At 44.1% G+C, this 27,168-nt stretch overlaps 1 protein-coding gene across 2 annotated transcripts in view; it reads left to right on the forward strand.

The window, feature by feature from the left end:
- PPP1R42 (protein phosphatase 1 regulatory subunit 42) overlaps window positions 1-26,422 on the forward strand; it is a 130,522-nt gene extending 104,100 nt beyond the window's left edge. For both annotated transcript variants that reach the window (XM_073583885.1, XM_073583886.1), the window contains one exon: window positions 24,703-26,422. In XM_073583885.1, coding sequence (XP_073439986.1) covers window positions 24,703-24,805 — 103 coding nt within the window. In that variant the 3' untranslated portion in view covers window positions 24,806-26,422. The remainder of the gene's footprint in view (window positions 1-24,702) is intronic.
- Window positions 26,423-27,168: the final 746 nt, after the last annotated feature.

The raw sequence follows: 27,168 nt of genomic DNA on the forward strand, positions 1-27,168 counted from the left end.
TGTGGAGGCAGCAAGAGACTTTGCCGTACACACAGCAGGGGAGCAGCTGGCGTTACTGAACCCCACTAACACAGGAGCTAGTGTTTTTTTTCTGCGCGGACGGCACTTCCGAGCAACAACTAGCGATGTTGGAGCCCAGGGTCAATCATGGAGCAGGCTGAGGCCTAATTGCAGCAAGTTTTATATGTGATGTAGTTTGAATGTGGAGGGAGCAGGAGACTTTGCCGTACACACAGCAGGGGAGCAGCTGGCGTTACTGAACCCCACTAACACAGGAGCTAGTGTTTTTTTCTGTGCGGACGGCACTTCCGAGCAACAACTGGCGATGTTGGAGCCCAGGATCAATCATGGAGCAGGCTGAGGCCTACTTGGAGCAAGTTGAAAATCGGATGTAGTTTGAATGTGGAGGCAGCAGGAGACTTTGCCATACACACAGCAAGGGAGCAGCTGATGTTACTGAACCCCACTAACACAGGAGCTAGTGTTGATTGTGCAGACGGCACTTCTGAGCAGCAACTGGCGGTGTTGAAGGCCAGGGGAAATACTAGAGACAGAGTGGAGCCAGAGGCCTAATTGGAGCAAGTTTGAAATCAGTAGTAGTGTGAATGTGGAGGCAGCAGTAGACATTGCCGGACACACAGCAGGGGAGCAGCTAGCGTTACTGAACTCCACTAACACTGGAGCATGTGTTTTTCTCTGTGCAGACGGCACTTCTGAGCCAACAACTGGCGGTGTTGGAGCCCAGGGATTACAGTTCAGGTGGTAGAAACATGAACACAACAGGAGACCTGGATACTGTTGCCAACCAATTATTTATTCTGGAAGAGGACTGGCAAATTTTGGCGAGATACAGGCCTTGTTCATTTTCAGAAAAGTAAGCCGGTCAACGTTATCGGAGGATAGTCGCGTGCGAGGGTCTGTTAGTACACCACCTGCGGCACTAAAGACGCATTCCGATAATACACTAGCAGCAGGGCAAGCCAGCACCTCCAATGCATACTGGCTAAGCTCTGGCCATGTATCCAGCTTAGAGACCCAAAACTTGAAGGGGGAAGAGCCGTCTGGGAGTACACTGACAGGGCAAGACATGTAGTCTGTCACCATCTGACGGAAACGTTGCATGCTGCTGACTGGAGCCATCTGTGATGGTGTAGACATTTGTGGCGGGCACACAAAACTTTGGGCCATACTGGTCTTGCCTTGTGCTGAGGCGCTGCCTCTGCTCCCTCTTTGTGCAGAGCTTCCTCCACTGCCTCGACGCACAGAGCTGCTTTGTAAAGCACTAGCAGCACTGCTTTCGGGTGGAATGGAGAACATGATGGAATGCACCAGTGTCTCTTGGTACTCCCGCATTTTACGCTCCCGGTTCAACGGTGTTATGAGGCTTTGTAAGTTGTCCCGGTAGCGAGGATCTAGGAGGGTGTACACCCAATAATCAGCCGTGTTGAGAATGTGGGCGATGCGGCGGTTGTTTCTCAGGCACTGCAGCATGAAATCAACCATGTGCTGCAGACTCCCAACTGCCCAAGAAACGCTGTCCCCTGCTTGAGGCGTCATCTCTGCCTGCTCTGCATAACCCCACCCTCGCTGTACATACTGACTAGCGCATTGTGTACCTCCCTCCTCTGGAGAGATGTCTTCCTCCTCCATTGACTCCTCCTCATCCTCCTCACAAAGTGTCCCATGCCTAGGCCTTTGTGAGGAACCACGTAGCGCAGACTGTCCAGAAGCAGATGGCATTTGTGACTTTTCATCCTCCACCTCTTCCAAAACCTCCTCCCTAGTGCTTGCAGTGTTTTTTGAAGCAGGCAGATAAGGGGGACAGTCATGCTGACTAGTGCATCATCTGCACTCGCCATCCGCGTGGAATCATCGAAGGCACGCAAAACGAGGCAGATGTCCTTCATAGAGGCCCACTCAGTGGCGCTGAAGTGTGACCGGCGCACAGTGCGACTTGTTTGCGCCTGATGCAGCTGGTACTCCATTACTGCTGCCTGCTGCTCACACAACCGCTCCAACATATGTAACGTTGAATTCCACCTGGTGGGTAGGTCACATATGATGTGATGTTCCGGAAGGCGTAATCGGCGCTGCAATGCGCGATCTTGCCATGCTGGAACGCCGCAAGTGAGCGCACTCTATGCGGACCTTGTGCAGCAGTGCATCAAGATCCGGATAGTCCCTCAGAAAGCTCTGCACGACCAAGTTGAGCACATGTGCCAGACATGGGATGTGAGTGAGGTTGCCTAGGCCCAGAGCTGCCACCAGATTTCTGCCATTGTCACACACTACCAAGCCTGGCTGGAGATTCACTGGCACAAACCACACGTCGCTCTCCTCCTTGATGGCATTCCAGAGCTCCTGCGCTGTGTGGCTTCGATTCCCCAAAGAAATTAATTTCAGTATGGCCTGTTGACGTTTGGCAACGGCTGTGCTCATATCGGTTGTAACAGGCTCCTGCAGCACTGATTCTGAGGAACTGGAGTATGAGGAGGAGTCAGTGTGTACAGACTGGATTCCTGCAATCCTTGGAGTTGGCAGAACACGTACAGCGCCACTCTCAAGATCTGTACCCGGCTCCACAACATTGACCCAATGAGCAGTGAGGGAATGGTATCATCCCTGTCCATGGTTACTGGTCCATACATCGGTGGTCAGGTGGACCTTGCTACTAACGGCGTTTAGTAGCGCATGTTTAATTTTTCCCTCCACATGCTTTTGCAGGGCAGGGACGGCTTGCCTGCTGAAATAAAAGCGGCTGGGCACGGTGTATTGTGGGACTGCCAATGCCATGAAGTTCCGGAAGGTGTCTGTCTCCACCAGCCTGAATGATAGCATTTCAAGGGCCAGTAGTTTGGCAATGCCAGCATTCAGAGCCTGGGCTCGGGGATGGTTTGCCGAGTATGGCCGCCTTTTCTCCCATGCCTGTGCTATCGATGGCTGTAGAGTGGCCTGGGAGTGTGAGGATGAACTGGAACGTGGTGCTGTGGGTGGAATGTCACTGGGTCTCTGGACAACAGTGCCAGAGGTTCTTCCATGGCGATCCTGTGAGGAAGCCGAACCAGCTGTGTGTGAGCTAGGGGAAGAGGCTACAACACGAGCTGAAGAGGTGGTAGGTGGTGCTGTAGGTTGGCCTACGTCTTCAGTGTGTGTTTGTAACTCCACCACGTGCTTGGTCCGCACATGTTTCCACATATTTGTGGTATTGAGGTTGCTGACACTTTTCCCTCTTTTGACTTTCTGGTGACAGCTTGCATTTGACAAAGCAAATGTCATCTGCAACTGTGTAAAAAAAGGACCATGCACTGCAAGTCTTGGGAGCGCCCGTTTTGGCTTTTAGAAGAGGAATGCTCCTAACGGGTGCCGAAGTGGAGGCTACAGGCAACCAAGTCTGCCCCCTCCCTCTCCCTCCTGTTTTGGCCGTTCGGGGAATCTCTTCCTCAGAGCTGCTCCCACCACCTTCCTGTTCCTCACGCCATGATGGGTCAAGGACCTCATCATCTACACGCCCCTCTTCAAACACCTGCTTCTCCTGTGTAGTCTCGCCAGCACCGTACGCACCAGAAAGTGGCACCTGAGTCTCATCATCTAATGCGTACTGAGGTGTGCTGACCATAGGCACTGGCCCACCTGCCTCTTCAGATTCAGGCATACTGCCTCTTCACATTCTTGAATGCTGCTTGGCTGGCCCCCTCTTTCCAAGCCAACAGATTCAGAGAACAGAAGTAGAGACTGAGATGGCTCCTGTACAGGGCTCTCTGACTGCCTGGGCAATTTGGCAGGTGATGAAGAGACAGATGGTTGCTCTTCAGTGCTCTGGCCCTGAGAGGATGTGGAAGTCATTGAAGTCGATGCGTTAGCTGCCATCCATCCGACAACAGCTTCAATTTGTTTGTCCCGCAGCAGTGGGGTACGGCGAGGTCCTACAAAGCTGTGCATAAAGGACTGTTACGTGGTAAAACTGGGGGATGCTGACTCACTGGTGCCCGCAGCAGGCACAGAATCCCCACATCCTCTCCCTGCTGCAACTCCACGACCATGTACCTTACTCCCTGCCTTCTTCATCTTGGTAGACTGATAAAGATAGGCAGAAAAGTACAAAGGGGGGGCTTAGTGTGCTTATTCCTGAACAGCTGCTAACAGGTATAAGAAACACTAATTTTATAAAGTGTGTGGACTACACTTTAATATGCGCTAATGTAGCCTACACAACTGTCAAGTGGAGTGTTTGGTGAACTTTATTTTGTTTTTTCAAAAAAACAAAAAGGATGTGACCAAAGATGTGAAAGCGATAGTATCAAACTTTTTGGAGCTATTACAATGCAGGAAGGTAACCTACAATGCAATAGATGAGGCTCCAAAAAATAGGGTAATACTAATCTGGTTGCAGGGCACAAGCCAGAAAAAAAGCTCCTCTATCTACTCCTATATAGTGTTTGCAACCAACCAATGTATATGGATAAGGATGGATGCACACTAATAGGAGAATTAATGAAAAATGAGCTGCAATAAAAGAAAAATATGAATGAGGCAGTGATGCACGCTGAGCGGCCTACAACCAGACGTGGCTGCAGGACACACTACAGCGTGAGCTGCACTCACACACAGAGACCTCTCAGACAGCTGTGAACAGTGCAGATAACTGGGCACTAGCACTGAAAGGCTGCAGAAAGGCTCCGCTGTCTACTCCTATAGTGTTTGTAACCAATGTATATGGATACGGATGAATGCACACTAATAGGAGAATTAATTAAAAATTAGCAGCAATAAAAGAAAAATATGTATGAGGCAGTGACGCACGCTGAGCGGCCTACAACCAGACGTGGCTGCAGGACACACTACACAGCGTGAGCTGCACTCACACAGACCTTGCAGACAGCTGTGAACAGCACTGCAAGGCAAAGGAAAGCTACACTGATTGATAATGTAGCCTGGGTAAAGCACAATATTATTTGGAAAATCGCTATCTCTAACTGTCCCTCAGAGTCTTGAACAGCAGCCTGTCCCTAACTGAATTCACAGCAGAGTGAACCCGAAATGGCGGCGGCGGCATTTACAGTGCATCATGACATCATTTCAGCAGCCAATCACAGCCATGCCATTAGTTAACATGCCAACATGCCTAAGAGGGTGTGCCCACACTTCTGAGGATTGTCATTGGCTGAATCAAATCAAACTGGCTCATAGCATTATGGGAACTTCCTATTCCGGTATTCGATATGCAAAACGTATCGGAACTCAGTATCGGAATTCCGATACCGCAAATATCGGCCGATACCCGATATTTGCGGTATCGGAATGCTCAACACTAGTTATCAGTAAAAACATCAGTTCACTGTGCATAAAACAAGCCCTCAGTCCCAGCAACAGAAGAATAAAAATGTTACGGGTCACAGATAATGGCAACACAAAGCAAAATATACTTTTGGCAATATTCTGACTTTTTTATCACTTAAATAGAAAAAAATTGATGCTGTAATTGAATAGACGTGGACAATCATATCCCCAGGTCATTTTACTGAACAATGAATGCCTTAAAACAAAAAGCAATGTCAGAACTACATTTTTTTCACCATTTCATAACATTTGGATTTTATTTTTTCCATGTTTTAGTACATTATACATTAAATTGAATTCTGTTATTCAAAACTACAACTTTTCCCAGAAAAAACAAGCACTCACTTGTCTGTGTTGACGAATAAATAAAAAAAGTTATGGCTCTTGAAAAATCTTGAGTAAAAAACGAAATCACAAAAACGAAAAATCCCCTGATCCTTGCAGGGTTAATGTAGTCTGTGTCCATAAGTCAGTTGATAGGAGCTCAGAAAAAGACAGATAAGAGTTACACACTTTCCTGTTAATGTCAGAACAAGACCACTGATAGATTCTCCGTCAGAGGTCGGACACAGTCTCTTGTTAAAGGGAATCTGTCACCCCTTTTTTCGAATATGAGCTGCCGGCACCGACATCAGGGGCTGAAATGCTGTAGATAAGCCCCCGATGTAACCTAAAAGAGAAGAAGAAAGTTAGATTATACTTACCAGGGGAGGCGATCCGGTCCAGCACCTCCCATCTTTATATGTATCCGTCCTCTTCTTTCCTTCCTGTCGTGGCTCCTGCGCAGGTGCACTGCTGCGACACCCATCGGACCGGACCGCCACCCCCGGTGAGTATAATCTAGTTCTTTCTTCTTCTTTTTCAGGTTACATCGGGGGGCTTATCTACAGCATTACAGAATGCTGTAGATAAGCCCCTGATGTCGGTGCCGGCAGCTCATATTCGAAAAAAGGGGTGACAGATTCCCTTTAATGCAGTTTCCTCACAGACTGACCAGCACTTCTGTACATAGAATGGCTGCTGGTGGAGAAGCGTGTGACCAGACCTGTCTGTCAGCCTCCTCCAATTGCACCTCACATGGACGGGAAAGCTGCTTTTCTACCCGGTGTTGCCTGCTATATTTTCATTCAATTACTACTATAATTATTTTTCCATATTTTTTACATTAAATGGGTTGGTCGCTACTCAGACAACCCACTCTATCACTGTGTTTTTCCCTTCTAAATAATACTTATACTCTAGAGCTGTCTCCGTTCCAGTGAGAAAGGCTGAGCACTCACTTCCTCCAGATTTATGTGATTTGTCCTCGGGTGCGGAGAGTGAAGTCACCACTGATTGGCAGCAGGGATCGCGTGACATAATTGAGGCAATCCCCAGGAGAGTGAGTGCAGACTCTGTTAGAACGCACTGGAGGTGAGGATAGGTGTTAGTATTTTACAAGGGAGAAACCTAGAGATTGAGAAAGGGTGTCCGAATAGTGGACAACCCCTTTAAACCTCCTTCACAAACAATATTGAGGAGCCATAAATAACCCTATAGTGTCATATTCATTTGGAAACTATTGACGTTAATAACACAAACAGGACTGTGATTTAGTGAGCTTAGTCATAGCTTAAAAGGGTTTTCTCATCTTGATCTTCCAGAGCGCACCACTCCCTTGCTTCCCAGCTTCCTGGTTGCCAGGAACAGTGATTTTCTGAAGAATAAGGCCGGGATCACACATGCGAGAAACACGGCCGAGTCTTGCATGTTAATACCCGGCACTGCCGCGGGCACTCAGGAGCGGAGCGTGCAGCTCCATGTATTACTATGCGGCTGCACGCTCCACTCCCGAGTCTCGGCGGCAGTGCCGGGTATTAACATTCGAGACTCGGCCGTGTATCTCGCATGTGTGATCCCGTCCTAACAGTACAGATCAGCAGCGCCCCTGTCCATACTGAGCGCTCTTCCCAGGATGCAAGCTTTGCCTCTGCAACATGGGAGAAGCACTGGTGGATTGAGGCTGGTTGGATCCAGTGATTTGGCTAGTTTCAGAGCAGCACAAATAGGCTTGCCACTCTGAGAATGCAGAGTCCTCCATTTATGAACACAAATAAATTTTAATAAGCAGTCATTTGCAAAGTGTCTTGTTTTTTTACAGCAAGAACTTGAGATCACCCTTTACAAAACCCATAAACACTGCAATGTGTAAATACCTTAAAATTTTGCGTTGTGGCTGGAGGAATAAATAAAAACATTAATCAGTTGATTAACAATAATTTCGGTGAATGGCCAGTTTGTCATTGTGACAGGTAGCTGTGACCCGACACGACAAAGCACATACAGCCTTTTCACATGCATAAATATGACCTACGTGTAGATTATTCACTGTTCGGCTTTTTGATACTTTTGTCTCTTGATATTAATCAAATAAGTTGGGCACAAATGTTCTCTTCTATAGAGTAGTCTTATAGGGAACATTAATGTAGTGTTGGCTAAGCTTGATCTCATTACATATAAATATGCTTAATAAAGCTGACTGGTGAGGTTTCCTGAGTCTTGCTACTGTAATCATTGTAGAAATTAAAATGGAATAATTAACCTTAAATTATGCATCACTATGCTACAAGTACAGGACTGAAAGCTCCGGGCACACTACCTTTATTCACTAGGAATCGTGGACTGAATATCAAATCATCTACACTGGAGATGGATTAATTTCAGGTAGTTTAAAGGAACTAATGGGAAAGATACTGTACTTCTCAGATGTACTTTAAAATACAATCTTATCTCAGTATAACAAGGAACAGTTATATATTTAATTTACTGCAAGATATTTTTTACCAACCGTGAATGGATTCCCAAAAAGAGCAGTTTAGTGCCTTTTTTAGTTTGTGTTTGTTTTACCGTTATAAACCTTAACAACGTGACTGTATGAGGGCTTATTTTTTTGGGCTGAGTTGCAATGGCAACATTTATTGTACTATATAATGTATTAAAATGATTTGTGATGTAGAAAAAAATAGTAATTCTGCCATATTTTTGTTATGTTGTTATGTTACCATAGCTTTCGAATAAAGAAAAATGTTTTGGGCTGCCAATTTCTGAGAATCGTGCCTTCTTTTGTTTTGCATTGATGGAGCTGTTTGAGGGAAGGACAAGGTGTAGTTTTTATTGTTAGCATTGTTGGTGTTATGGCTTTCCTGTGTAATGGACTTGCTAACACATAGGTCAGTGTGAGTAGGACTGACCGGAGGCACTTATGCAGTGGAGTTGGATAGGCGAGATCACTGGAGCTGGATATGCATGCAGTTACCTTGGAATAGCAAAGCCGAGAATGTGGACAGTACCCTAAAGCAGTAAGGCAGTGTATATAGTCAGGCACCTTGATACAGCATAGCTGAAAGTGCAGACAGCACGTAGGAACAGCAGAGCCATGTAGACAGATTGGTAAGAGTCAGTGATAAGCGGTCATAAGGGTACCGTTACACATAGCGATGCACCAGCGATCCCGACAACGATATGGATCGCTGGTGCATCGCTAAGTGGTCGCTAGTGAGCTGCAACACGGGCAGATCTCACCACCGACATCGCTGAGGACGGGGGTCGCTACTTACCTGTCAGACGAGGCAATCCTGACGTCCTCCCGCCCGGCTCCACACGTCGCTCGTCGTCACAGCAGGAAGCTGACGCCGAGAAATGATCCAGGACCTTCTCGCGCGACCAGCGATAACCAGTGGGGGAGCCGGTCGGAGGTAAGTATCACATGCAGCGATATCGCTAGCAATATCGCTGCTACATCACAAAATCGGTGACTTTACAGCGATATTGCTAGCGATATCGCAGTGTGTAACGGGGGCTTAAAGGAGCGCTTAGGAAGCAACCCAGGGGCAGACAAGGATGTCAGGTCTCCACCTCAGCTCCAGCCGAAAACCTCCAATGGAGGATAGAAGCAATGAGAAAATGGAAAACGGTCTTAGGAGCACAGGAAAGAGACTCAGACAAGAGATGGGTTTAAACCACAACGCGTTTCGACGGAGGATCCGTCTTCATCAGGTGGAAGTTTCAGATTGGCACCTTAATGTAGCAGAGCTGAGTGTGTGGACAACACCTTGGAACAGTAACGATGAGTTGTTAGAGAGGCACCTTAATGTAGCAGAGTTGAGCATGTGGATAGCTCCTTAGAACAGCAGAGGTGAGACTGCAGTCAGGCATATTAATGTATGCACCCCTCTGACGCGCGTAGGGGTTGTGGCACCATTGCTGTTTACAGGTAAACCATCAGTATATATATTTTTTGCAGCACTACATGCCGTGTTATCGAATACCTTGTTATTTTTGTCCACTGTGGTAGCCTTATTCCAAGCTATTTGGTTTAAACAGGCCACTGTTGTTCATGACCTTTTAGTGTATTTATGCAATTATACTTATGTACAACATCTTCATGCCATTCAGCTGTGGTGCCGCAATATTTTTTGGCTCACCACTGAAAGTTTGGGCTTACTTGTGTGTTTTTTAATGTGTTTTTATCACTGTTGTGTTTCGTTTCAATAAATATTTTTTTCATTACCTTATAGTTCTATGTGTGCCCTCCCTGCCTATATGATCTGATCCATTAAGGCGCTTAACCTTAGTATTTAGCAGTCCTATATCTGAATGCCCATATGATACCCAATTAATGATTTATATGATTTAGTTTAGATGGCATTGTTGTTTAGGGATTTACTTTTGTTCCAGGCATCTAAATGTAGCACAGCTGAGTGTGCATGTACAGCTTGGAACAGCTGTGCTGAGATGGCAAACAAACACCTTGACGTTGCAAAGCCGAGTGTTTGTTAGGAGGTAAACTTGGTATATCTGTAGCAGAGCTCTGTTAGTCAAGTCAAACCATAAAAAGAAAATCAATCACTGAGCACGATTAGAATTTCACCAACAGACAGAATGTAGATACTCCACACATTTTTATGATCTGCGTATATACTGACTAGGAATTTGGCTCCTTCATCTAGATGTTACCGGTCCTCCAAAGCTAATTTTACAACAGGAAGTTCTTGATCACAAATGGATAAATTCTGTTCTGCCAGAGAGAATTTGCTGTAAATTAAACCACAGGGATGGTTTATAGATTCAAGAGAATTTTTTGAAAGAACTACTCCTACTTCTATAGCATAGGCATCCACTTGAAGGAAAGAAGAATGGTCTGTTGACATATGGGTGATATAGAAATTGAGCTGAGAAAAACATGACTTCAGAAGTTTGAAGGCTTGAATTGCAGAGTATGGCCACTTCCTAGAATCAGCTGTATGAATTGTTCAAGGAGTTACAACAGGAGAATAGTTTTTGATCAACTGCCAGTAATTTGTAGTGAAGCTAAGGAATCTTTGAAGGACTTGGACACCCACAGGCTATGGCCCGTCCAGAATAGCAGAGGCTTTCCCATGGTGATGACTACAAAAAAATATAATATATCACTAAAATAGCAATTCATCTAATATATAAAGCTCAAAGTGTGTATGTATGTATGTATGTATGTGTGTGTGTGTGTGTGTGTGTGTGTGTGTGTGTGTGTGTGTGTGTGTATGTCCGGGATAGGCATCCGCACCGTCGGAGCTACAGCCACAAAATTTGGCACAGTCACAGGTCTGGACCCCGAGAGCGTCCTAAGCTATGTTGTGAGGTGAAATTTTAACCCCGCGCGTTCCAATTCACCAAACAATTTTGCCCCTATTTACATCCTGGGGAAAAAGTGTGCGCGTCAAGCCCCGCCCCTCATTATGATGTCATAATGCCCCTATCTACATAATGGGGAAACAGTGTGTGCTTATCAAGCCCCGCCCCTCATTATGATGTCACAATGTTTGCCATGGCGACGCTGATGTCATCAAGCCCCACCACTCATTATGATGTCATAATGGTTGACTATGGGATGGAAGATGTGTGATGGGTATATGAGCATGGGCCTATGGGATGGTGGATATGTATGATGGGTATATGGGCACGGGACTATGGGATGGAGGATATGTATGATGGGTATATGGGCATGGGACTATGAGATGGAGGATGTGTGATGGGTATATGGGCACTGGACTATGGGATGGAGGATATGTATGACGGGTATATGGGCACGGGACTATGGGATGGAGAATATGTATGGCGGGTATATGGGCACGGGACTATGGGATGGAGGATATGTATGATGGGTATATGGGCATGGGACTATGAGATGAAGGATGTGTGATGGGTATATGGGCACTCGACTATGGGATGGCGAATATGTATGATGGGTATATGGGCATGGGACTATGGGATGGAGGATGTGTGATGGGTATATGGGCACTGGACTATGGGATGGAGGATGTGTGATGGGTATATGGGCACTGGACTATGGGATGGAGGATATGTATGACGGGTATATGGGCACGGGACTATGGGATGGCGGATATGTATGATGGGTATATGGGCATGGGACTATGGGATGGCGAATATGTATGATGGGTATATGGGCATGGGACTATGGGATGGAGAATAAGTATGATGAGTATATGGGCATGGGAATATGGGACGGAGGATGTGTGATGGGTATATGGGCACGGGACTATGGGATGGAGGATGTGTGATGGGTATATGGGCACTGGACTGTGGGATGGAGGATATGTATGACGGGTATATGGGCACTCGACTATGGGATGGCGAATATGTATGATGGGTATATGGGCATGGGACTATGGGATGGAGAATATGTATGATGGGTATATGGGCATGGGACTATGGGATGGAGGATATGTATGATGGGTATATCGGCACGGGCCTATGGGATGGTGGATATGTATGATGGGTATATGGGCACGGGACTATGGGATGGAGGATAATTATAATTTGTTATAACTAACCACAGTTAGTTACTATGCCCGGGAAGCGCCGGGCTCTTCAGATAGTAACCTATAAAAAGGTATTTTTCAATTTTGCCATAAAGATGGTTTTGTTGAAATTTCCTTAAAGCACCACTTCAGCGTTTTTCTTTTATTGCACCACTGGAGTGGTGCTTTAAATGTAAGCCCCCTGTCTAATTCTCACCTGCCAGAGTTTTCAGCCGTTCTTTCTGCTGTTCCCGTCAGTCTCCGGTGAAAAGTGAACTGCTCACAGCTACAATGCTTCTTGGAGCTACGCAGAGGTCACTTTACAATATAAATCTATGAGAGTCTTGTTCTCACTCTCATAAACTTGCATCATGCTCTCGTGATGTAGCTTCTGACTTCCAACCAGACAGAAGCTGGGTTCACAAGATGACGCAGGAGGAAACTGTGAAAACTCTGGTGGGTGAGTGTATGACCTAGGGTGGGGGTGGGGCCCTTTGATTTAAAGCACCACTCCAGTGCTGAAATAAACCCTGCTGGACTGGTGCTTTAACACTGACATGAGCTTTAGTCAGCATGAATCTACATCATTAGGGAAGATTAAGATGTCATCCAAGCACAGCTTACAGTTTTCTAATCTTACGCCCTTTGAACAACTGAAATGGCCCCTCAACAAAAAGTTTAATATCTGACATATATAATATTTTACAGAACCCTGATGATGGTTCTTTGCTTAGACTTCCGTATATGTCCAGATGGGAAAATTATTTTTTTTTTTCTGGAGTCCACCGCATAGGAAACCATGCAACTGCGGGGGCTCTGGCCTTTCACAAAATATCGGCAGAGCCCCCGCAGCACCGATCACCCACAGCGGCGCGCTGCACATCCGAACACCCCCTCATCCCAGCCTGCAGCAACGCTTCATTCTTGCCTCCTATAGCAGCAACTCTGGGACCCTTCTGCTCTGCGGCCGGTGAGGTATATATTATAAGATGCACCACTATTTTCCCTGCAAATTTGGGGTAAAAAAAAATGCATCTTATAATCTGAAAAATATGGAATATACAGTGGGTACGGAAAATATTCAGACCCCTTTAAATTTTTCACTCTTTGTTTCTTTGCAGCCATTTGGTAAATTCAAAAAGTTCATTTTTTTTACTCATTAATTTACACTCTGCACCCCATCTTGGCTGAAAAAAAACGGAAATGTAGAAATTTGTGCAAGTTTATTAAAAAAGAAAAACTGAAATATCACATGGGCATAAGTATTCAGACCCTTTGCTCAGTATTGAGTAGAAGCACCTTTTTGAGCTAATACAGCCATGAGTCTTCTTAGGAATGATGCAACAAGTTTTTCACACCTGGATATGCCATTCTTCCTTGCAGATGCTCTCCAGTTCCCTCAGGTTGGATGGTGATGGTTGGATGGTGAACGTTGGTGGACAGCCATTTCCAGGTCTCTCCAGAGATGCTTAATTGGGTTTAGGTCAGGGCTCTGGCTGAGCCAGTCAAGAATGGTCCCAGAGTTGTTCTGAAGCCACTCCTTTGTTATTTTAGCTGTGTCCTTAGGGTCATTGTCTTGTTGGAAGGTGAACCTTTGGCTAAGTCTGAGGTCCAAAGCACTCTGGAAGAAGTTTTCATCCAGGATCTCTCTGTACTTGGCCACATTCTTGTTTCCTAAAGCTGCAACCAGTCGTCCTGGCCCTGCAGCTGAAAAACATAGCATGATTCTGCCACCACCATGTTTCACTGACGGAATTGTATTGGGCAGGTGATGAGCAGCGCCTGGTTTTCTCCACACATACCGCTTACAATTATCACCAAAAAGTTCTATCTTCATCTCATCAGACCAGAGAATCTTATTTCTCATAGTCTGGGAGTCCTTCATGTGTTTTTTAGCAAACTCTAAGCAGGCTTTCATATGTCTTGAACTAAGGAGAGGCTTCTGTCAGACCACTTTGCCATAAAGGCCCGACTGGTGGAGGGCTGCAGTGATAGTTGACGTTGAGGAACTTTCTCCCATCTCCCTACTGCATCTGTGGAGCAAAGCCACAGTGATCTTGAGGTTCTTTACCACACTCACCAAGGCTCTTCTCTGACGATTGCTCAGTTTGGCTGGATGGCCAGGTCTAGGAAGATTTCTGGTGGTCTCAAACTTCTTTCATTTAAAGATTATGGAGGCCACTTGCTCTTAGGGTACCGTTACACCTAGCGATGCACCAACGATCCCGACCAGCGATATGACCCGGTCAGGATCGCTGGTGCATCGCTAGGTGGTCGCTAGTGAGCTGCTGGGGACGGGGGTCGCTACTTACCTGTCAGACGCGGCGATCCTGACGTCATCCCGCCCGGCTCCACGCGTCGCTCGTCAGCGCCGCAGGAAGTGACCGATGAGGAATGGTCCAGGAGCTTCTCGCGCAATCAGCGGGGGAGCCGGTCGGAGGTAAGTATCACATGCAGCGATATCGCTAGCAATATCGCTGTAAAGTCACTGATTTTGTGACGCAGTGTGTAACGGGGGCTTAAGGAACCTTGAGTACTGCAGAAATTCTTTTGTAACCTTGGCCAGATCTGTGCCTTGCCACAATTCTGTCTCTGAGCTCCTTGGCCAGTTCCTTTGACCTCATGATTCTCATTTGGTCTGACATGCACTGTGAGCTGTGACGTCTTAAATAGACAGATGTATACCTTTACAATCAAGTCCTATCAGTTTAATTAAACACATCTGGACTCCAATGAAGGAGTAGAACAATCTCAAGGAGGATCACAAGGAAATGGACAGCATGTGACTTAAGTAAGAGTGTCTGAGCAAAGGGTCTGAATACTTATGACCATGTGATATTTCAGTTTTTCTTTTTTAATAAATTTGCAAAAATTTCTACATTTTTTTTCAGTCAAGATGGGGTGCAGTGTGTACATTAATTAGAAAAAAAATGAGCTTTTTTTAATTTACCAAATGGCTGCAATGAAACAGAGTGAAAAATTTAAAAGGGTCTGATTACTTTCCGTACCCACTGTACGCTACACATTGTAAATATGCAAAAGTTTTTTGTTCTAAAGTTGTATTCCAATAAAAATATTTTATGTTCTATCTAAATGGCTTGATTATTGTATCATAATAATGATTAAAAGCCTGATGTTACAATTTTACTACAGTAAATTTATCAGTTAAACTTAAACATGAGCCATGTATGAGGAAGTCGGAGTCGTGGAGTTGGTGTCATGGAAATTGAGGAGTTGGAGTCTGTGGTTTGGCTTGCCGACTCCACAGCCCTGGTTGATAAGTGTGTCCTTCTTATGAGGAGAGTTACTTGTTTTGTTTTCAATGTTTTATTTATTGAGAATCATTGGTAGCATGACAGCAGTGTAAACAGATCCATCAATGCAAACATAAATATAGAAGAAGCAAACCGTATAATGTTCAAAAGGCCATATAGGTCTCAAAGATACTAAAGATATTTAGCAAATGTTCAGCCTTTTGGGATGAAAATATACACGCCATCGTCAGCAAAAATCTTTACTATGGAAAATAAATGATTCTTGATTATTTTAAACAAACAAACATTAGAACAGAACTGAGGCTCTGATGTCTTTTAAAAAAAAAAAAGCAGCAAACACTCTGGTGAGATAATTAATTAGCTATAAGCCAAATCATAGCACAAAGGAAGGGGTGGATAAACCCTAAGGGTGTACCAAGAGAACAGTTGGGGGGGGGATGGGGGGGAGTGGTCCACAGGCGTATTGGTCATGTCCAAGAGAGAAAAAAAAATTCAAGGTGTGGGATCAGGTGCAAGGATGGAAATGAATTTATCTGATTTCGTATAAGTTACCCAGGGGGCCCAGACATGCGAAAAGGAGGAAAAGCTATGTGTAGAAAGTGCTGCCAATTCTTCAGTATGGTATAGGTGGTCGATTTTAGTTAATATCTGATTCATGCTTGGAATCGTAGACGAATGCCATAACGTTGGTATAAGGAGCTTACCTGCTGTAAGGATGAAAGAGACCAATTTAGATATGGTTTTATTATTTGAAACTGTTAGGAGATTGAGGAAACCATATTCCGGTGTACATTTTATATGAATACGCACCACCTCATCTAGAACCTGAGATATGATGTTCCAAAATTTTTGTGTGATGTGGCAGGACCACCAGATATGAAGATATGAGCCTCTGTCCCTCTCGCATCTCCAACACAAATCCGACTTGGTAGGAAACCATTTGTGCAACAGGAGAGGTGTCGTATACCAGTGAGTTATTATTTTGTAGCTATTTTCTTGGGCTGCTATACTTGAGAATGTCCTTCAGGTAGACAACAGGATCTTTTTGCCAAAGATGTTTTTTTGTTTTTAATTTGCATTAGTTCCTCCTGCATCTCTCTGGGAGGACCTTTTGAAGAAACCTTAGTATTTGGAACTCCAGATATTGAGCTTTCTCCCTTGACCTTTCCTTAAACCCCAGGGACTCTGGTGGCAAGACAAATTATCGTCAAAGAAGGTTAGCGATATTTTAGCAGTTCAGACTGTTAGGGTCTTTGTGATTTCAATTATTTTTTTTTGTTCTTGTCTGTATGTTTCTTATGTGACAAACAGAAAAGGTTTTCTTCTTATTCAAACTTTTCTCTTCACCTTTTTTTAGTTTAAATAGTCCTTAATCAAATAATCGTCCTATCACTTGTACTGAACATTGCTTCTGTATTGTAGTGTATTGTCCTGTCAGTGTTATCTTATTAAGCTCATTAGCCCTGCCATGAGGGTCAAGTTTTACAAAGTTAAGGCCCTGTGATGCCACAGCGATCTCGCCAGTGAGATCGCTGTGTGTGACGGGGATCAGCGACCGGCCCCCCTGATGGTTATTGCTGATCGTGCAGCATCGGCCAGGGCCGTTTTTCGATCGCTGGTCTCCCGCTTGCCAGTGCGCATCGCTGCCTGTGGCAGCGAGAGACCAGCCATCAGCGACGCTGGTTTCTAATGTAAACATCGGATATCCAGGAGCTGCGGCTCCTGGATACCCACTGTTTACCTTGGAAACCGGCGTACACGCTGGTTTCCAAGGTAAACAAAGGGTATCCATGAGTCGCGCAGCTCTTAGATACCCGATGTTTACCTTGGAAACCAGCGTGTACGCCAGTTTCCAAGGTAAACAGCGGGTATCCAGGAGCCGCGGCTCCTGGATACCCGACGTTTACATTAGAAACCAGCATCCAGCGTCGCTGGTCCTCATCGCTGGAGGGGGCTGTCTTGTGACAGCTCACCAGTGATCAGCCTAACGATGTCCCAGCGATCCCATCATGTCAGATCGTTGGTGGGATCGCTGGGACTTTAGTGTGGTGCTGTGACAGAGGGAGCTATTGACTACAACATCTAAGGTGCTAAATGGCTCAGACTGTATCTTTGATCCCACACCTCAAGCAGCTTGGATTGTCTGTCTCTCCACTCTTCCTCCAGACTCTGGGACCTTGATTTCCAAGATCTATTGTGAAGTATCCATAATTAATGATGGTTTCGGGAGCCATGTTATCTGCTGGTGTAGGTCCACTATGTTTTATCAAGACCAAAGTCAGCGCAGCCGTCTACCAGAAAATTTTAGAGCACTTCATGCTTCCCTCTGCCATCAAGCTTTTTAGAGATGGAAACTTCATTCTCCAGCAGGACTTGGCCCCTGTCCACACTGCCAAAAGTACCAATAGAGAATCTATGGGGTATTGTCAAGAGGAAGATGAGAGAGACCAGACTCAACAATGCAGACCAGCTGAAGGCTGCTGTCAAAGCAACCTGGGCTTCCATAACACCTCAGCAGTGCCACAGGCTGATCACCCCCATGCCATGCCACATTGATGCAGTAATTGATGCCAAAGAAACACCGACCAAGTATTGAGTACATTTACTGAACATACATTGCAGTAGGCCAACATTTCGGATTTTAAAATCATTTTTTCAAACTGGTGTTATAAAGTATTCTAATTTACTGAGATAATGACTTTTGGGTTTTCATTGGCTGTAAGCCATCATCATCAACATTAACATAAGTAAACTCTTAAAATAGATCACTCTGTTTGTAATCACTCTATATATGAGTTTCACTTTTTGTATTGAATAAACTGAAATAAATTAACTTTTTGATGATATTCTAATTTTGTGAGATGCACCTGTAGCTTAAGAGCACAAGATTTAAAGATATTGCAAAATATTACAGTGCTTCTTCTGTCTTTTGATAAGCTCCAATCTATTCTTCATGGGACCCTGATTTTTTACCCAGTGGTAGCACTTCTTATTCTTTGTCATCTCCACACACGAATTTTCAAGGAATAAAACCACCTTTGCAGATTGGTTAAACATACTTTGTCTACCATATAAAAGCATCTAACACCTCTCAACAGTCCTGAAATCATTTCATTTCTCCAGGCAGAAGCTGGCCTCTTTCTAAAGGCGCATTCAGATGAACGTGTTAAACGTGTGCTGTCCTTATGCAAAACTGATAGTATACTGACAATACAAAGACAAATGCAAGTCAAAGTGATAAGTCATAGCTCATATGATCGTTTTTACACATAGACTAATGGTCTTTGCTTCGTAAAAAATTAATACTAAAGCGGGTTCTGGTGCAAGTAAACATCAGACCCAACGAAGAGATCCACAAAAATTAATATTAAAAGATTAATCTTTTATTAGTGTCTTATTAAAATATACTTACAATTTTAGGCACAGAACATATTCACAAGAAATCCACCTAAAGGGGGCACAAACTTAACACCCAAAATGAAAAATAGATATGTCCAACCAAAACATGGTAATCAAGCAAAGAAAACTCACTATATGCACACCAATAATAAAGGCATAATATCTAGGCCATATATCTTAGATGAACAACTATGTACCTAGGTAGGGAGGTTATGTGAGAAAACAGATGACACATGGATGGACAGCACTGAAGGCATACAGATGACAACACGGATGAAAAGTTGTCAGGTTTTTTTCTGGACATACTTTAAAATGGATGATTTTGCACATGTTCATGTGAACTCAGCTTAGCCCTCAGCCGGTGAACAGTTTAGACTTTTGCTCTTTTCCTATTCACAGGAGGTACAAAAAGTCCACATGGTTGCAGTAACAAGATTATTATTATTTATTATTATAGCCTAATTTATTCCATGGCGCTTTACTTATGAAAAGGGGTATCTAATATATAAAGCTCAAAGTGTGTATGTAGTTATGTCTGTATGTCCGGGATGGGCATCCGCACCGTCGCAGCTACAGCCACAAAATTTGGCACAGTCACACGTCTGGACCCCGAGAACGTCCTAAGCTATGTTGTGAGGCGAAATTTTAACCCCGCGCGTTCCAATTCACCAAACAATTTTGCCCCTATCTACATACTGGGGAAAACGTGTGTGTGCGCGTCAAGCCCCGCCCCTCATTATGATGTCACAATGGTTGCCATGGTGACGCTGATGTCATCATAGGTTGCAACCCCGCCGCTCATTATGATGTCATAATGGTTGACTATGGGATGGAGGATGTGTGATGGGTATATGGGCACTGGACTGTGGGATGGAGGATATGTATGATGGGTATATGGGCACGGGACTATGGGATGGAGGATATGTATGATGGGTATATGGGCATGGGACTATGAGATGAAGGATGCGTGATGGGTATATGGGCACGGGACTATGGGATGGCGGATATGTACGTATGATGCATATATGGGCACGGGACTATGGGATGGAGGATATGTATGATGGGTATATGGGCATGGGACTATGGGATGGAGGATATGTATGATGGGTATATGGGCACGGGACTATGGGATGGAGGATATGTATCATGGGTGTATGGGCATGGGACTATGGGATGGAGGATATGTATGATGGGTATATGGGCACGGGCCTATGGGATGGAGGATGTGTGATGGGTATATGTGCACGGGACTATGGGATGGAGGATATGTATATGGGCACGGGACTATGGGATGGAGGATGTGTGATGGGTATATGGGCACTAGACTATGGGATGGAGGATATGTATGATGGGTATTTGGGCACAGGACTGTGGGATGGAGGATGTGTGATGGATATATGGGCACGGGGCTATAGGATGGCGGATATGTATATGGGCACGGGACTATGGGATGGAGGATGTGTGATGGGTATATGGGCACTGGACTATAGGATGGAGGATATGTATGATGGGTATATGGGCACGGGACTATGGGATAGCGGATATGTATGATGGGTATATGGGCACGGACTATGGGATGGCGGATATGTATGATGGGTATATGGGCATGGGACTATGAGATGAAGGACGTGTGATGGGTATATGGGCACTCGACTATGGGATGGCGGATATGTATGATGGCTATATGGGCATGGGACTATGGGATGGAGGATATGTATGATGGGTATATGGGCACGGGCCTATGGGATGGAGGATATGTATGATGGGTATATGGGCATGGGACTATGGGATGGAGGATATGTATGATGGGTATATGGGCACGGGCCTATGGGATGGAGGATGTGTGATGGGTATATGGGCACGGGACTATGGGATGGCGGATATGTATATGGGCAGGGGACTATGGGATGGAGGATGTGTGATGGGTATTTGGGCACGGGACTATGGGATGGAGGATATGTATGACAGGTATATGGGCACGGGACTATGGGATGGCGGATATGTATGATGGGTATATGGGCACGGGACTATGGGATGGAGGATATGTATGATGGGTATATGGGCATGGGACTATGAGATGAAGGATGTGTGATGGGTATATGGGCACTCGACTATGGGATGGCGAATATGTATGATGGGTATATGGGCATGGGACTATGGGATAGAGAATATGTATGATGGGTATATGGGCATGGGACTATGGGATGGAGAATATGTGTGATGGGTATATGGGCATGGGACTATGGGATGGAGGATATGTATGATGGGTGTATGGGCACGGGCCTATGGGATCGTGGATATGTATGATGGGTATATGGGCACGGGACTATGGGATGGAGGATAATTATAATTTGCTATAACCACAGTTAGTTACTATGCCCGGGCAGCGCCAGGCTCTTCAGCTAGTACATAATAAAAAAACAAGTACAATCTTAAACAATTTAAGTCACTGACTGGTACAGGAGGAGAGAGGACCATGCCAGCGAGGGCTCACAGTATACAGTAGGTGAGGGGAGAGCTGGTTGTGCAGCAGTGTGGTGGAACGAGGGTTATCGCAGGTTGTAGGCTTGTTGGAAGAGGCAGGTCTTCAGGTTCCTTTTGAATGTTTACATAGGTGAACTTCTGATATGTTGGGGTAGAGTTCCAGATTAGGGGGGGGATGCAAGGGAGAAATCTTGTATGAGACTGTGGAAAGAGGAGATGAGAGGGGCGTAGAGGAGGAGCTTAGGTCACTCATGTATGGAGGAGTCAGGTTGTGGAAGGTTTTGAACTGGAGTCTCTGGGCAATGGGGAGCCAGTGAAGGGAGGAGAGGCCGGGGAATAGTGAGGGGACAGGTGGATTAGTTGGGAAGCAGAGTTGGGGATAGATTGGAGGTGTAAGAGTTTTAGAAGGGAGGCAACAGAGCAGGAGGTTTCAGTAGTCGAGGCGGGAGATGATGAGGGCGTGCATTACTGTTTTTGCAGATTCTTGATTAAGGAATATACCAATCCGGTAAATATTTTTTGAGTTGGAGTCACCAGGAAGTGGAAAGGGCATGGATATGTCGTTTGAAGGAGAGACTAGAGTCCAGGGTTACCCTGAGGCAGCGAGCTTGCGAGACTGGGGAGAATGCGCAGACATTTACTTTAATGGATAGGTCTGTTGAGGGGACTGAGTGAGATGGGGAAAGATGATGAATTCTGTTTTGTCCATGTTAAGTTTTAGAAATCTAGCAAAGAAAGATGAATTAGCAGACATTGTGGGATTCTGAGTAAGTAAGGAGGTGATATCGGATCCGGAGAAGTATATCAGTAGGTCATCAGTATAGAGATGATACTGTGTCAAAAGCAGATGACAGGTCCAGGAGAAGGAGGATGGAGTAGTGTCGCTTGCTCTTGGCGGTTAGTAGGTCATTAGAGACTTTAGTCAGGGCAGTTTCAGTAGAATGATGTGGTCGGAAGTCAGATTGTAAGCTGTCAAAGAGGAAGCAGGAAGAGAGTTGGGAGGACAGTTGAAGATGGACGTGTTGTTCCAGTATTTTTGAGGCATAGGGGAGAAGTAATATGGGGCGATGGCTAGACACAGAGCATGGGTGAAGTGAGGGCTTTTTGAGGATGGGTGTGATCAAGGCATGTTTAAAGCATGAGGGGAAAACAGTTGTTAGTGATAGATGTTTTATTCTATTATTTTGGATGCATAGGTAAACGACCCCATTTATAGCTCTGGTTCATAGAGATCAATTATCTTAAAAGGATGGAAAATTTAACTTGATTTTTGTTTCCCTCTCCCTTTTATCTGTTTCTTCTTCTGCCTGGTCTATAATGTGTTTTCCTTCCATAGTCTAGCTAGTCCATGGTTGGATTTTTTTATTCTATCTTAATGTAACCCCACTACCACAAAACTACAATCATGGAACTATGAAAAAACACAATCCATCAGACTCTCTAACCTTTATCTCCATCTTTTTATGGCTATTAAAGAAACATGTGTAAAGAGTAACCGTTGATTTAATTTTTATTTCATAAATCAATAGTACACATGAAAATAAGCAACTTTGTAATAGATATTTTCAGAAACGTCTGCTTATTTGTCTGCCAGAAATGATCAGTTCTGAGGTGAAATCTGTATTCAGTGATGATAAATTGTTACATTACTGAGATAGGAGATGGCGGCTGCTACTGATAAGAGTCTGTGATGGGAGTAGCTGTAGGCAGAGCTTTCCTTTTTTGTCTTGTGGTATTGTAATTTTTAGCACCAAATTCATCAAAATGGTACATGTGATTCATAAATTAAGCGCAAAGTCAAAAATTGGCTTTCTTCCATGTGTTTGACTGTATTTTGGTGCCAAATGTCACAAAAATTGCATCAGGATACTGCCGTATATCCACCATGTGGTGACTGGAGTGAAGTTGCACAAAATTTGGCAACTTTTTAAAAAGTTGCAATTGATGAACCAGGTGAAAACATCTGAAATCACTAAACTCCTCCTAGAACATGTCAAAAAAACAAACAGGTGAGCACTTATAAAATATACCGTACTTCAAAATAGGCGCAAGTGGAATAATGAATTTGGTGCGAACAAAGAAAAAGGTGAAAAACAAGTGCAAAGACAATGCTGAATCAGGGCCTTTATCTCTACTCTTCTGGCTATATAAAGCCCTAAGTCAGCCATTATGTTTGTCAGGACCTTACGAAATGTTCCCATTGAACACATACCTCCAAATACCAATATGGTAATATAGTTGCATACACCTGTCAGCCATAACTTGAACTGCAGATAAAATTGCACCCATCAGGGAGTGGGACATATTAGACAGCAAGGAAATATTCAGTTCTTCAAGATGATTCGCTGGAAGAAGAAAAATGGCAGTGTAAGGTGAATTTTACTCGAGCCAAATGGTAATGAATAGAGAGGTCAGTGTTTCCAAAAATGCACGACTTGTGGGGTGTTCCCTATATTCAGTGGTTATTTCTAAAGTGGTCTAAGGCCTTATTCAAATTCATGATATGTTTTTTTATGTATGAGAGAAACGACATGAGTTTAATCAGAGTTTGATTAGAGTTTCATTAGATTTTTCACTGAAAAAAAAGTTTCTCCACCTCCTCCCATCAGTCAATGAAAAATGCGTGCCATCCGTGTGCTGCCCAATTTTTGCACAGACCTATAGACTATCATTGCAGAGTTTGATATCAGACATGTCTCTGCCATTTTGAACGGACCACTCGGTCCAAGAAAAATAAACTGACATATGAACACCCCCTTAGACTGACATAGGTATGAGTGGAAAACGGATAGCAGTCGTATGTGGAGAAGTGACGTGTGAATAAGGAGTAAGGCAAGACAACTGGACTTGTTCGTTGCCTTGAGGGGGAAAAGACTATCCCATCTGGTGTGATACCACCTAAGATCAACATTTTCTCTTGCATTATCTGGACTGACAGTTGTTTGAAGCCTGAACAGGAGGTGGCACCATATTAAATCCCACAGACTAATTGGTAATGAAGAAAACGTGTGTTTGTGATGGATTTAGAAAAAAAAAAAATAAAATATATATATATATATATATATATATATATACAGTATATATATATATATATATATATATATATATATATATATATATATATTGAAGGTTTTTGTGTCAAATAAGAAATATGAATTGCTGCCTGCTAAGACCTGTCTACAGATTTCTATTCAATAAATAAACCTGCTTCCCGAGACCAAAGTGCCCTGACACGTATTGTAAGAAAGATTAATTGGGGACCATCGATGTACTACTAATTTGTCACAAGCATCAGACGTTTGTCTGTTTATTGTTTCAGTCTGACCAATGTAATTGTGTGTTTAATATTGTGGTTTGTTTTGTCATTACAGACAATTAGCTGTAAAGGATCCTACAAGCTCACTGCCTGGACAAGACGTTCTCGAGCCACACCTACACAGCCAAGACGTGCATTCCCATGTAATGCTCCATTAATCATCTCCACCTAGATGTTCAGGAGAACAGCCAGCTAGCTCACTCACTGAAATCTCTGCAAACACACTTTAATGAGGCGGCTTACGCTCTGCATGAACTTTTTAAGATGAGGGCTCCTCGAATCCCCTCTATTTGTTAAAAAAAAAATCACAGAATTTCTTTTCTATTTCCATAAAGGCTAAATTCCGTTTAGCAAACACTAGATCTCAAAGCCTAAAAAGAAAATACATCACATAAAAGGAAAAGTAATTTAGAGGAAACGCATCAAATTAATCGTAGTTTTGTTGTGATCGCACTTTTACTAAAGTTCCACTAAAAGGGCTCGTGCGGACGACCATATTATCGGTCCAAGTGCGATCCAACAAAGAACAATCAATGCTGATCATTGAGCTACGAGGCCATGCACATGTCCGATTTTTTTTTTGTTTTCATCGCACAGAGCTGGTCCAAGGCAAAATAGCATGCCCGAGTTTGAGCCAATATTTGGATCACACTTGGCCATGTAACGCTATGAGTAGAGATGACTGAACATCGTCAGCTCCTTCCTTACTCGTCAAGCTATAGCGCATACTAAAGACGCATCGGGAACCCGGATACCTGGAGCACACTGGCTAATCAGGTGTTCGGCGCCGCAACTGCAGGTGTCGCGGCTGTGTCACAGTCACAACATATGCATGGGGAGTCTGTTTTGTGACTGTCATACAGCCGCGACATATGCAGCTGCAGAGCCGAATGCTGCAGGTATCCGGGTTCCCGATGCAGCTTCTTCGGAAAGCGCTATAGCTTGCCGAATAAGGAGAGAACTGATGATGTTCACTCATCTCTGAGTCTGTGGAAAACATCAGACTGAACGCAGATGTCATTTCCACAGACTGACATAATGCAGAAGATGGAGAATTTTTTCTCCATCTTCTCATGCAAGAAAATCAGATCACCCTCTGATTAAACTCCAATGTGATTTGCATAATTAACCCGATTCTCTGGGATGAGAGAATATACACTCGTGTGACCCTGGTCTAGCAGTATGTGCAGCTACGTTGCACACCATTGGAAGCAGTAGATGCCGTGTTAGTTGCTTTGCAATCTGTTTTCTGTGCCACTATGCATAGAACGTTCCTAGCTTTTGATCATTTTTCTGTTACAACCAAGGCAGAGTTGGATCCTGACTGAAATAAAAGGAATATACAATCAACAACTCTTATGTATTTTCTTTTTGGAACCAGTCCTTGTGTTTGCAAAAAAAAAGTGTTCAAAGCTGCACAATGTGAACAAGGATGCAGTTTTTCCTAAGGTTTTAGAAACACTATAGGTTACATAAATTATTTCTGCTTATAGACAGGTGCATTTAGCCTTCAAGGAATTCTGAACATCTGGTATAAACACACATTTGGAGAAAACGGAACAGGATGATTCATGTTTTCTGTTCTGTTATCTGTCCTGACATTCAAATCAAATTTTCAAAAACTTTTTAGTGAAAATGTTATTCTGCAATACTCTGCGGGTCTCCAGATGATAATTCTAAGACATAGTGTATAAATATTCCACATATGATTTGTTGGAATAGTCAAATACCGTTAATTAGTATCATTGAAATAAAATACCAGCTATGAAATATTGGCTTCTTAGTATAATTGTATTTTTTTATATTTTTAGCTCTAATTTTAGATTTTTTTTTCTCTTTTTCTATTTTTGCATCATTAAAGTGCACATATTGTTACATAAAAAGATCACCTATCTGTAGAGTTTTCTGATACAAAGCACTGAAAACCGATGAAAACATTTCTTTAAATCTTCATGCCAAGGGCAGCACTAAAATCTGCAGCACAAAACCCCGATAGCTCTCATCAATTTACATAGATGATATACACTCACTGGCCACTTTATTAGGTACACCATGCTAGTAACGGGTTGGACCCCCTTTTGCCTTCAGAACTGCCTCAATTCTTCGTGGCAGAGATTCAACAAGGTGCTGGAAGCATTCCTCAGAGATTTTGGACCATATTGACATGATGGCATCACACAGTTGGCGCAGATTTGTCGGCTGCACATCCCTGATGCGAATCTCCCGTTCCACCACATCCCAAAGATGCTCTATTGGATTGAGATCTGGTGACTGAGGAGGCCATTTGAGTACAGTGAACTCATTGTCATGTTCAAGAAACCAATCTGAGATGATTCGAGCTTTATGACATGGCGCATTATCCTGCTGAAAGTAGCCATCAGATGTTGGGTACATTGTGGTCATAAAGGGATGGACATGGTCAGCAACAATACTCAGGTAGGCTGTGGCGTTGCAACGATGCTCAATTGGTACCAAGGGGCCCAAAGAGTGCCAAGAAAAAATTCCCCACACCATGACACCA

This window comes from Dendrobates tinctorius, unplaced genomic scaffold (assembly GCF_039654945.1).
Source record: "Dendrobates tinctorius isolate UK_male_01 unplaced genomic scaffold, ASM3965494v1 ptg000082l, whole genome shotgun sequence".
NCBI classification, from domain to species: Eukaryota; Metazoa; Chordata; class Amphibia; order Anura; family Dendrobatidae; genus Dendrobates; species Dendrobates tinctorius.